Source organism: Protopterus annectens, chromosome 8.part0 (genome assembly GCF_019279795.1).
Source record: "Protopterus annectens isolate FY-2018-M chromosome 8.part0, PAN1.0, whole genome shotgun sequence".
Classification (NCBI taxonomy): domain Eukaryota; kingdom Metazoa; phylum Chordata; order Ceratodontiformes; family Protopteridae; genus Protopterus; species Protopterus annectens.
This window is the reverse complement of record NC_056741.1, coordinates 1338156108-1338168159: the sequence shown is the minus strand read 5'-3', so window position 1 is coordinate 1338168159 and position 12052 is coordinate 1338156108. Positions and strand designations below refer to the sequence as shown.

Sequence of the window (12052 nt, the reverse complement as noted above, 5' to 3'; positions counted from 1 at the left end):
AAAGGACCAATTTTTCGAAGGCCAATTCCTGCTAAATCTAGGAGGCTGTACTTGTAAGAAATCTTTAACTGTTTGCATTGATTTTGCCTTATCCGCCATCTGTTTAATCACCTCTTCAGCTTTTGATCCAAACAAAACATTAGGCTGAACAGGAGCATCCAATAATTTTGCCTTTACCTGTTCAGGTAAATTTTGTTCCTTTAGCCATGCATGCCTCCTAATGACTGTGCCAGAGGCCGCAGCCCTACAAGAAGCCTCCAAGGCATCAAATCCACAGTGTAAACCATGCTTTCCAAACTGTTCAGTTGCATGCAATAAATCATGTAATTCCTTATCCTCTGCACAGGCAGAAATGGAAGTAAGCTTTTGTTTTAAGACAGACAATAGAAATTGCTGGTATTTAAACATATGAAACTGACAGTTTAAAGCCCTAATGGACAAAGTAGCAGAAGTGTACACTTTTTTGCCCCATCTTTCTAAGGATCGAGAATCCTTTTCAGTAAGAGTAGGATTTTTGGCAGAAGCGGCTTTAGCTCCCTTAGGACCCTGGGAAATGGTTTCAGGGTCAGCAGAAGGGTTCTTGTATAAAAACTGATGGGAATCAGGAACCCTGTAATATCTATCAGGTTTCACAGGAGCAGGAGGAAAAGTCAGGGGTTAAGTTAGCCTCCGAAAAGGCATCATCCACAATATCCAAAACAGGAGGGATAGCCAGGGGTCTATGTTGGGGAAGAAGAAGAAATTCCCTCAGCCTTTTCTTGGATTCCGAATACTCCTGTCCTTCCCAGTGGAAATGTTCCCTCATTTCATGCAAAGTTTCCCCAAAAGAGAAATCCTCAGGGGGAGAAGCTGAAGGAATGGATTCTTCAGCATCAGAATCCTCATAAGGAGGGAAAGAATATTCCTGATCAGAAGAAGAAGCTGAGGAAACAGAAGCCTGATCAGAGGAATCATAAGAAATATCCTGCCTTGGCCTTTTGTCTGGAGGGGGATGAGAACCCCTAATCATAGTAATCAAATCCTCCTCCATCTTGAGTAACTGCTTCTGTGACTTGGGAGCCGGTTCAGAAGAAGCCTGTGTAGAAGTCTTTGATTTTGAAGGAGTCTTTGCCTTTGTCTTTGGCTTTGCCTTTATTAGTAGCTGAGTAGGCCTGAAAACCCCTTCGGAAGCCGGTACCTGCACAGCGGCTACGGACCCATCCGAAGGAGCGTTGTCCGAAGGTCCTGCAACAGAAATATTTAAAGGCCTGGTTGGCTCCTCATGAGAGTCCATTTCGGCCATCGGTTCTGAAATGGCCGACGACAGGGGCTGCAAAAGCGCCTCACTGACGACGGCCGAACCTGAAGCTGGCTCCGCTTGTGCGTTATCAGATTTGGACCTCGGAGGCCTGTCTTTATCCTTGCGACGTTTATGAACTCCGGTAGCCGGGACCATATCCAACGACATTTTGTAGTTAAAGCGCCTACCGAAGTAATGAAAAGCAAAATCGTACCTTTGCTTAATTGTACATTGATTGAATCTAGCACAAAACCGACAACTAGCTACGTCGTGGTCAGGGCCCAAGCAAGGAATACAGTAAGAATGAAAATCCTTATGAGGTATTTGCTTCCCACATGAAATACAATTAACTTTTTCTGACATCGGAGTGGAGCAAGAAAACAGTTTCCCCAAAGGGGTACTTAGCTTTGAGTGGAGAAGAAAGTCTTCGGACCAAAGTATATCAGAAAAATTTGTCAGGAGTCTGCCGACCGGCAAATGCGAACTGCTATCACCGCACTGCAAGAAAGACTGGGGAAGATGGCGTTGGCTGTCAGCTTTGTACTCCTGGCGCTCTGACGTCAGGGAGCATGGCTGAACAGCCGAAGCCGGACCCAGACTTAGGGATTCTGGCCGACCGAGGGCTGCCTGCCGACAGGGGAGAACCCTACAGTCATGACTGCAACAGTGAAACACGATGAACATCTGTGAAACGTTCTTCGGAAAAGTTTTCTGCTCTTACATTTGTCACCCTTCATGAAGAGGCTCCTGTCAGGCATCACCTTGAAAAAGAGTCTGCACTTGTCAGCATTAAATATGTCGTCATCTTTGATGCCTCTGGAGAAGTCCGGAAACTTTTTGATGAACTCTTCCACAACTTCTACTGGAACTTCATTGGATTCACCACACAAGACTTTCTGGGAGATCTCGTGTTGCAGTTCAAATTTCTCAAGCCAAGCACTTGATGCTTGGAAATCTGCCACCCTGCATTCCTGTGTGAATTTTTTAGCAACTTCTTGGATCATCGGCTCAGTGATTTGGGCGTTAACTGCCCTCATTTGTTTGAGCCAGCTTAATGTGGCTTTATTGACTTCATCAAGGGAAGTTTTCCTCCTTTTCCACTGTAGGTCTCCGCTTTCCTTACCATATCTTTCCAAGTACTCATGTTTATGCTTTTGGATGCTGCCAACTGTGGTCTTGCCAACACCAAAACCTTCTCCCATCTTTCTTTGGCTGCTGCTTTCAAGAAAATGTAGATGATAAACCTTTCCCTTCACTGTCAGCTTGGAGTTCTTTCCTTTGGGCCATCATGTCTTGATTAACTGCAAAATTTATCAGTAATTGTAGGATGTACCTACAAATTCAGACTAGTCCTTCACGTTGAAAAAATCTTCAGCAACATATGATAAACAATAGGACGTTAGGCCTAATCCAACATGTGGTAATAATAAAACATCAAAAAAGAACTTGTACTAAAGAAAAAAATACAACTAAGGGGCAAAGCCCACACCTTCTATCCCTTGCTGTAGAGTGGACTCAACTGGTCAAGTTAGAGGGTAAATTAATATTGTGTGCCACAGTTCAAGTGGTCAAGATGCAACTTACAGAGGTGGTCAATATAGAGAGGTTGGTCTTCCATTCAGTACATGTGGTGCATGTCCGGTCTATGAAAATTATGTCAACTTAAGGAGGTGGTCAACTATGGACATTCTACTGTATCTGTTGATTAAGTGTAAGACGACATTTGGTTAGAATGACAATGATTCCTAGGTTTTACATCAGCTGGGGCAAAAGGTCCCAATGGTTCGACAAGTTGCTGTAAGTAGCAGTCAGCAGCCAATCATCGAGGTACAGGAAAACATGACTTCCTAGCAGGCGAAGATGTGTTGCCACAGCTGCCATCATCTTGAACACCCTGGGGGCTCTGTTGAAACTGAATTGTAGGGCTCCGACTTGATAAGGATGGTGTCCCACAGCTGGAAACTGAGAAATCTCTTTGAATGCTTCTCTCTATTCACATGGTAGTAAGCATCTTTGAGATATATGGAGCACATCCAATCATTCTTCCTCAGCAGAGGCAAAATAGACTGAAGCGTTACCATCTAGAATTTTGTCTGTCAGACATACTGATTCAAATGGTGTAATAAAAAGAATGTTTGACTAGACCCCGGATTTTATCTGGTCTTAGGAGACTGATTGGATGACTTTTTTTATAAGCAGCTTGGAGAGCTCTGCTGCTGCAAGTTCCCACGGACTGATTGGGACATTGGAAACATTCTTTTTCTTGACAGGAGGAAGGGAAAACTGTATGGAGTAGCCTCTGGGAAATTATGTGCAATACCAAAGAATCTATAGTTATGTTTATCCAGGCTTATGAGTGTTGAGACAAGTGCCCCCCAACTGCCTCCAGAATGCAACGGCCAGACAACCCTTCAGGGGCACTGAAGTTTCACTGAAGGGATAGAAAGCGCCCTGACTGTGCAGTTTGCCTCTGCCTATAGGGTGATGTTAGTTACAGTTACCTCTGTCACAAGGAGATCTATTGCCAGGAGTGTCAATATTTAAGATCTCTGCGATTTTCAGACCCACATCTTCTCAGACCGCTTATTTCTAGAATAGGATCTCTGAGGAATGGAGAAGTGGATTCCCACTGCAGAGAGAGTCTTGCCATCCTGTTGACTCTTGGTGTTTTTTTCCACTTTGGCTCCAAATAAGGTGGACCCATCGAAGGGTGCATTAACGAAAGATGTCTTAAGACTTCAGCAAAATCACACAGATGCATCCAGGCATGATGATGAATGGTGATGCTGGTGCCTGCTGCTCTTCCCATGCCATCAGTTATGCTAGAAAGCAGTTGCAAGGCTACATTGGAATTAGACTGGAGGGTAGAAAGCTGGAAGTCTATCTTCTGAACATGAGCAGACAGGATATCCAAGACAGACTTAAAATCTGTTTGATCAGGTTTCTCTAAAATATGATAACATGGGTTAAATAATTGAGCACTCTAAGGGCAAAGGTCACTGAAGTGCATGTCCATTTCCCAAAATGATTCATAGCCCTACACTCTCTGTTAGGGGGATGGACCAAGGAACTTTCTTCAGATACCTCCTGCCTTGCAACCACCACTACTACCTTCACATCCACTGTTGGAACTTTGTTCCAATGCTTCCAGTTTGTTGGTTCTGCTAAAATCCTATTGGGTTTCTTATGGATGGGTTCCAACATATCAGGGTCCTTCCATGCCTGTATAGCCATCAAATCAATGAGTGGGTCAACAGATGGTACCATCCAGGACAAAGATGAGCTGGAACCAAAGGATTTCAGGAACATGGACTTGTCTGGAGAAGGATCATCAGTGAACCATTCTCCTCTCTGCTTCATCAATTCAAGGATCTCACCAAAGGTGATGTCTTCAGAGAGGGATCAAAAGGTACCTTCACCTTCATCCAAGTCTGTGTCTTCTGTGACAGACACTGGGGAAGAGTCTAACTGCTTCCACTTCCACATCAGTTTCCTGTGAGCCAGTTCGGGGGGGGGGGGGTTGTAAGGTTCTGAATTAAACAGAGAGCTAATGTAGCAAGTAGCCTGGGAAACCTGTAGAACATCCTGTCTCTGTCTGACAGGAAGATGGGAAGTAGAAGCTGATTCTAGCTGGGGTTCAGATGGAACCAAACTGGATGGGTGCGTCTTTTCCCTTGGCATCGAAAGGACCTGCTCAAAAGGCCCACAGGCCTAGATGCTATTGGATCTGCCAGAGCACTCCTGCTCCCACACAGAAAGGAAGCCTCGGAACAGAGAGGCTTCAACCCAGAGGCCTACCCCAGCAACAAGCTAATGATAGCAGAGGCACCAAGAGGAAGAAACTCCAACAACTTGGGTTTTGACCCATCCCCTGCAGCCACATCTTCAAAGCTTGAGGTCAGAGTCACTTCTGGATTCAAACATACTGGAGCTGAAAGGGGAAGGCAGTCATGTGCACTGTTGGCTCCAGCACAGATTGGATCTGAGGGGAAGACTGGGAGTGAATGAGAGAGAGGAGGAAAGGTAGATGTCCCAGCACCCAGTAAGTTCCTAGAAGACAGCACCAAGAAAAGGCTGAGCTGAATCTGCATTCTGAAGAATTTTCTCATCATTCTGTTGACATCTTGTTCAATCAGGCTTCTTGATGACAGAGTTGATGACGCCACAGAAGGTACTGCAGTCTCAAGTACCTTCTCTCAAAGGATCAGTGTATGCAGTCTGGGACTCACTGGATCTAGGGAAAATCAGGACTGAGGAGGTGACGGATGGATCCGAGGAACTGTTTGCTCTAAACGTCATGGTACTTGGGGTCCAAAATGGACAAGAGAGTCTGATCCAGGGAAGGCTTACAGGATTTCTCAGAATCCGACTTTTTCCTTTGTCTTCTTCGCTTTGTTTTTCTTTTTTAATGTCTTTCTCTGTTTTCTCCAGTTTCTGCCTGTCCTTGGACCTCTTATCTTTACTTGCTGAAGAGGAGGCAGCAGAGGAAGTTCACGATCAGTTTCTCCCTTCTAGTTTGCAGAGCCTGGGAGCTAAAAGAAGAGAAGGACTAACACTGTTTATCAAGGATAACAGCACCCAAACACACACACAAGGAGTGTGGGTACTGGGGCAGGAGCTTGTGTCCACACTCCATGCATTTTTTAAATCCCTGACCATCAGTCATTACAAGTGCACCGAAGGAGACAAACACAAGCACACAGAGCAAAAGTTTACAAGTAAAGCCTATCTATACAAAGTACAAGCCTAAAACACCCAATCTACACATGTACCTAAACTAATTAAAAAATATTTTCATAGGTAAATGTCTAGTAATACAAGTATAAATTTTCCGCTAAGTAGATAACAGCACAATCTACCTAACCTACTCTAATCTATCTAAATATGACAAACTAACAATAACTACAATACTAGCTGGAGTGAAAACAATTCTCTCAGTAGAGTGAAGGAGGAATAGCAAAGGCAAAATTTGCCAGAGAAACATTTCAAAAGGCTATAGAAAAATTTGGAGCCCTCAATGACATGACTGAATACTTCAGACAGTAAATAAAATCTGAAGTACTGAGGTGAAGTTCAGGGAAGTGAGCCCTAGAATCAAAGAGTTTCAGAATCAGTGCCAAGGTCTGATCCAGTTGGATCTGACAACTCTTAGTTGAATCGGACAAAAACAAACACTGGATCAAAAGTTAAAACACAAACTTTAATAAGTAGGACGTATAAAACATTGCATGATAACTATAGAAATCAATCAAATCAAATAAAAGAATGAATAATAGCATATATGTATGGCTTCCAAATATGTAATAAAGTCTAGAAAAATAAAGATTTTTGCCTGGAAGTGTTTGGATATGTATTTTTATAACCCAAGCAGACTCCAAATAATTTTCCCTTGGGTAGATAGCAAATGTTGGCAGTGTGATGGGGAAGAAAGGTAATGGAAACAATTTTATGGAATGCAATGAGTTGTCAGACTTAAAAATTCCTTGCAGACTACATTGTCAGAAATACTAGGAGAGCAAATTGGTGTAACTAATGAAATGATGTTTTGAGCTGGATCTTAATTCCCTACACATAAGGCCTTGCTGAGATTAATTCTGGTGGCTGTCAAAAAAGCAGTTACTAAAAATGGAAATCAAAATCTAAACCAAACATATTACAAGTAGTGAATATAGTAACAGAGATAAAAGAACTGGAAGTGAGACCTTTCAAAATGGGTAAGGGCAAATTACATAGAAAAAAATGGGAATTGTGGGAACAATAAATGCAGAATAATGTTTTGGAGGAGGAATGAGAGTTAAGGGAAGACAGGAATTGAACGAGCTATGTAATGTTCGATTGACAATGACTGTATATAAGATTATATGTGATGTATAATATTTGCAACTGAAAATATGTCAATATAGTTTATTTTTATTTACGTAAATGTATGATCAACTATGTCATAACTGACAATTCAATAAAGATGTTTTTTCTTAAAAAAAAATGTAAAGCACTAACTTGGGTTTTAATGAAATGTTTTGGCAGTTCTTTTAAATTGTCCATTTCTGAGCACGTGAAGTACTGACTGGTCTTTGCAATGTGATGTTATTTCTTTATTTAGTATTTAATCAAGTTTTTTTACTCCTGTTTTAGTATCTGACAAAACTGCTCGCTCTAATAAACTTTACATCACTTTGTTTTACTAGTAACAATGCTTTTATCACTGAAGTTAATACCATCACAGTACCCATTAATAGTATCCAAATCAAATTTATCTGGGTCACTGCAGGCAGTATCCCAGTCTTAAGTGCCAGCTCCACTAACATACAGGGATAAATTCCCAACTCTGACATAGGTGACCAGAGTTTGACTAATGGTTTGGGCACTTGCTGGAGATGGTTGGAGCTGTAGAGGAGCAAACAGGCTGTGCCCACTTATCTCTTGGGGGGGGGGGGGTCACTGATGGGGCACACAAAGTGCACACATTTCCCTGGTTGACACCAAACATCCATACACAGCATACTTGTTCCAAGAGGTGAGGTTATGAGAGGTTTATGTTACTTAGTGATTAGTGACAGTCCAATGATATACTCATTTCACTACCTTTTGGAGAGCAGCACAGGATATTAATCCATATGTGGAAATCCATAGGTCTATGTTTACCCAACAAAACTTTAATCAAATGGCTATTCCACAAACACTTGACATCTAACATCCATTTCCTCATATAGGCATATCAGCAAAAATCATCCCACTGAACTGTAATAGTTGGCCAAAACACAAAACACCACGAGGAACATACTGGAGGGCCATTCAATGAACCCTGGTCTTGTGGGGGGCTGCGTCCCCCACACTCCCTGCTAATTATACATAGCAACTCAGAGATTGCACTACAGTGCGGAAAAAGCAAATATCATAACTTGCCCATAGAAACAAAACGGCATGTAGTTCTTGCTAAAATCGCATTATGATGGGAATAAGGAAATTTGCCCTTTCCCCAGTGGGATCTCAGAGTTGATATATATATAACCAGATTGTTTAATGAAATCTTGGCAAGTGAGAGGATGCCTGAGGAATGGAGAAGTGTTTTGGTACTGATTTTAAGGGTGATGTGCAGAGCTGTAGTAACTACAGAGGGATTAAATTGATCAGTCACAGCATGAAGTTATGGGAAAGAGTAGTGGAAGCTACGTTAAGAAGGGACGTGATGATTAGTGATTAGCAGTATTGTTTCATGCCGGGAAAGAGCACTACAGATGTGATGTTTGCTCTGAGAGTGTTGATAGAGAAGTACAGAGAAGGTCAGAAGGAGTTGCATTGTGTTTTTGTAGACTTGGAGAAAGCATATCACAGCATGCCTAGAGAGGAGTTGTGGTATTGTATGAGGAAGTCGGGAGTGTCAGAGAAGTATTAAGAGTGGTACAGGACATGTACAGCGGTGAGGTCTGCGGTGGGAGTGACGGATGCATTTAAGGTGGAGGTGGTGGAGGTGGGATTACATCAAGGATCAGCTCTGAGCCCTTTCTTATTTTCTTATTATCAATGGTGATGGACAGGTTGACAGACGAGATCAGACAGGAGACCCCATGGACTATGATGTTTGCAGATGACACTGTGATCTGTAGTGAGAGTAGGGAACAGGTGGAGACGACCCTGGAGAGATGTAGATATGCTCTAGAGAGAAGAGGAATGAAGGTCAGCAGGATTAAGACAGAATATATGTGAGTGAATGAGAGGAAGGATAGAGGAATGGTGAAGATGTAAAGAGTAGAGGTGGTGAAGGTGGATGAGTTTAAATACTTGGGATCAATAGTTCAGAGTAATGGTGAGTGTGGAAGAGAGGGGAAGAAGAGTACAGGCAGGATGGAGTGGGTGGAGAAGAGTGTCAGGAGTGATTTGTGACAGACGAGTACCTGTAAGAGTAAAAGGGAAGGTCTGCAAGAGGGTAGTGAGACCAGCTATGTTATATGGGTTGGAGACAGTGGCATTGACAAAAAGGCAGGAGTTAGAGCTGGATGTGGCAGAGTTAAAGATGTTAAGATTTGCACTGGGTGTGACGAAGGTGGACAGGATTAGGAATAAGTATACTGGAGGGTCAGCCCAGGTTGGAAGGTTTGGAGACAAAGCCAGAGAGGCAAGATTACACTGGTTTGGACATGTGCTGAGGAGGGATGCTGAGTATGTTAGGAAAAAAGATGCTAAGGATGAGGCTACCAGGTAACAGGAAAAGAGGAAGGCCTAAGATAAGGTTTATGGATGTGGTGAGAGTACATGCAGGTGGTTGGTGTGACAGAGCAAGATGCAGAGGACAGGAAGAAATGGAAACAGATGATCCGCTGTGGCGACCCCCAACGGGAACAGCCGAAAGAAGAGGATGATATGAGGCAAAGCTCCCACAAGAACAGGGTTCAGTCAACAGCCCTCCAAAATATACCTGGTGGTGTTGTGTGTTTAGGCAGCTATAACAGTTTAACGGGATGATTTTCGCTGATATGCCTATACAAGGAAACAGATGTTCAATGTCAACTGTTCCTGGAATATCTGTTCGATTAGGATTTTGGTCAATGGGTAAACATAGATGTGAAATCCCTACACCTGCAAGCAATACAATGTTGCAAGTGACCCCATCTCTCTCCCTTTCCCCTCTATAGGTTCTCCAACTCCTTTCCCGACTTGCCAAGGCAGCACCTTCCACAGTGTAATACCAGGCAAGGAGGTTCATCTCCTTCCCTGTAGGTTACCTGATCCTTTCCAACCCACCCAAGGTAGACTTATCTGTGAGGGTAATACAAGAAAGGGAGAATGGAGATGTATAGCAGGTCACCTAGCAGCCAGTGATCAGCTTTAGGGCAGGACTTCCATTCCCCAAAAACAACTTTTGTTAAGTATGTCATAATACATCTAGGTTTTATTAAAGTCTAGGAAGGATGACTTTTGATGGCATTTCATTTTATTTGTGGGTTAAAGATGACAGCATTATAATCTGTGTAAATTGCATAATTTATAACTATGAGTGGGGATCAGGGAATTCCTAGGTTTTTCCCTATAACATTAAATATTGTGATCAATTTATTGTTAAGAGAAGAAACATTGCTCTGAAGAGTAGTAGTATATACCCCAGTACTTCTAATAAATACGAACAGCATGTGACTCACTTCAAACAAAGTTGTTCCATACTGCTCTGTACAGTTTCTAGATGCCCAGGCCACACAGCGATTCCATGGTCTAACAATTCTTGGCAGAGACCCTGACAAACCTGAAAAAAGAGAAAAGAATACCAAGTTAATGTTTTTTTTTTACAAAAAGTTAGTTTTATTTACTAAGCAAATGCCAATTAGGATGTTAGCGCAATAGATTACAGAAGGGGCTCACCAACCCCTAAAACATTAAGAATCTGCACATGCCCAAGTAGAACATTACTTACACTACATATCTAATTGTATATGCTTTGTAAAGCAATTTTTAAAAGCCATCTGCATTTTATGAAAACATGCACAATTCTGCTCATTTCAGTAACAATGAAACAAAGAAAAACTGCCTCATACAGTATGTGAATACGCAATGCATCACAATAAACTAATATAAAATCTACAGCTTGCAACTCACCTTTTAAATATGGATGCTGCGAACAAAATAGCTTACAATGGAAAAGACAGACTTCATTACAGCTGCATCAGCTGATATTACTATACACAGCTTGAAGATTTTACTGCTCTGTTTTAAAAACTCCAAGGATACAAGGAAAGAAATTAGATTTATACAAATATTGTGGGGTTCATGTACATTAATGCCATGATTTCATACAAACTGCCGTGTGCTGGTGACACCTATAGGGCAGTGCAGCTGTAGACAAACATCTTAACTTTTCCTAGGACTAAATGTACCCTAGAGAATACGATATATCCTCCTTTACAGCTGCCCTTCACGGATTCCTCAGCCAAGGTTATGGGCACTAAAGGCAGCATCACTCTTCTAGCAAAACGTATTATACAAAGACTGAACAAGTTTGAGATGCAATTCCCACATATGCGAAAAGCAAAATCTGTAATGTTAAGAAATCTCCAACTTTGCTTCAGTGGTAATGCACTGCATTTTAAATTTAATGCTATTTATTTTGAAGTATGGATAAATTCAAATTAAATTAGTATATTTAACAAGGGAGTTTAGGCTTTTGCTCCATTTGTCTTTTCCTTCAGCTGTGTAAAAGCTTAGCCATTCAAACCATTTGTCTAAATCTGTTTCCTGGTTATAGCAGGTGGTGAATTATCAATTGGCTGGTTTGCAGAGCACAGTACAAAGCATCGTCCCAGTGTAATATAACACTGTACTGACAATAATGGCGAACACAGGACTCCACATTACGGCAAGTCCAGAATATCAGTGAGGTCATTACTTCAGAAAACAGAAATGGGTGTTGCTTGGTAACCACTTCAGCATATGTGCTTTTCTCCCTGTGTGTGGTCCAGTATTATTTTCTGTAGACAGATAAAGCAAACAAATAGTTAATTTTAAGATGGGGGTGAGGTAAGCTTCTATCCTCTAACATACTGCAACTATCTTTTTTTTTGTTTTTAGATGGAGAATAAAGGGATTGAAGGGGGGCACCAGCCCACCATTGAAAATGGAACAAAACAAAAAGGCAGACCAGTATGACAAAATCTTTAAGATGCTTTAATTACATTCTATTTTAACTTGTGTGGTTCCTGTACACTGACTGCACGACTGTTGCCAAGAAACAACCACTCCATCAATCTCCTGAAGCTCTCAGAATGACATGGCAGACATCAAATTATA

The 12052-nt window shown here is 41.9% G+C and overlaps 1 protein-coding gene across 1 annotated transcript in view; it reads right to left on the bottom strand.

The window, feature by feature from the left end:
• Positions 1-12052, bottom strand: part of POLG2 (DNA polymerase gamma 2, accessory subunit) — a gene marked incomplete in the record, with an annotated part of 565932 nt that overhangs the window by 133140 nt on the left and 420740 nt on the right. Inside the window, 1 exon segment of the mRNA XM_044080883.1 lies at positions 10414-10514. Coding sequence (XP_043936818.1) covers positions 10414-10514 — 101 coding nt within the window.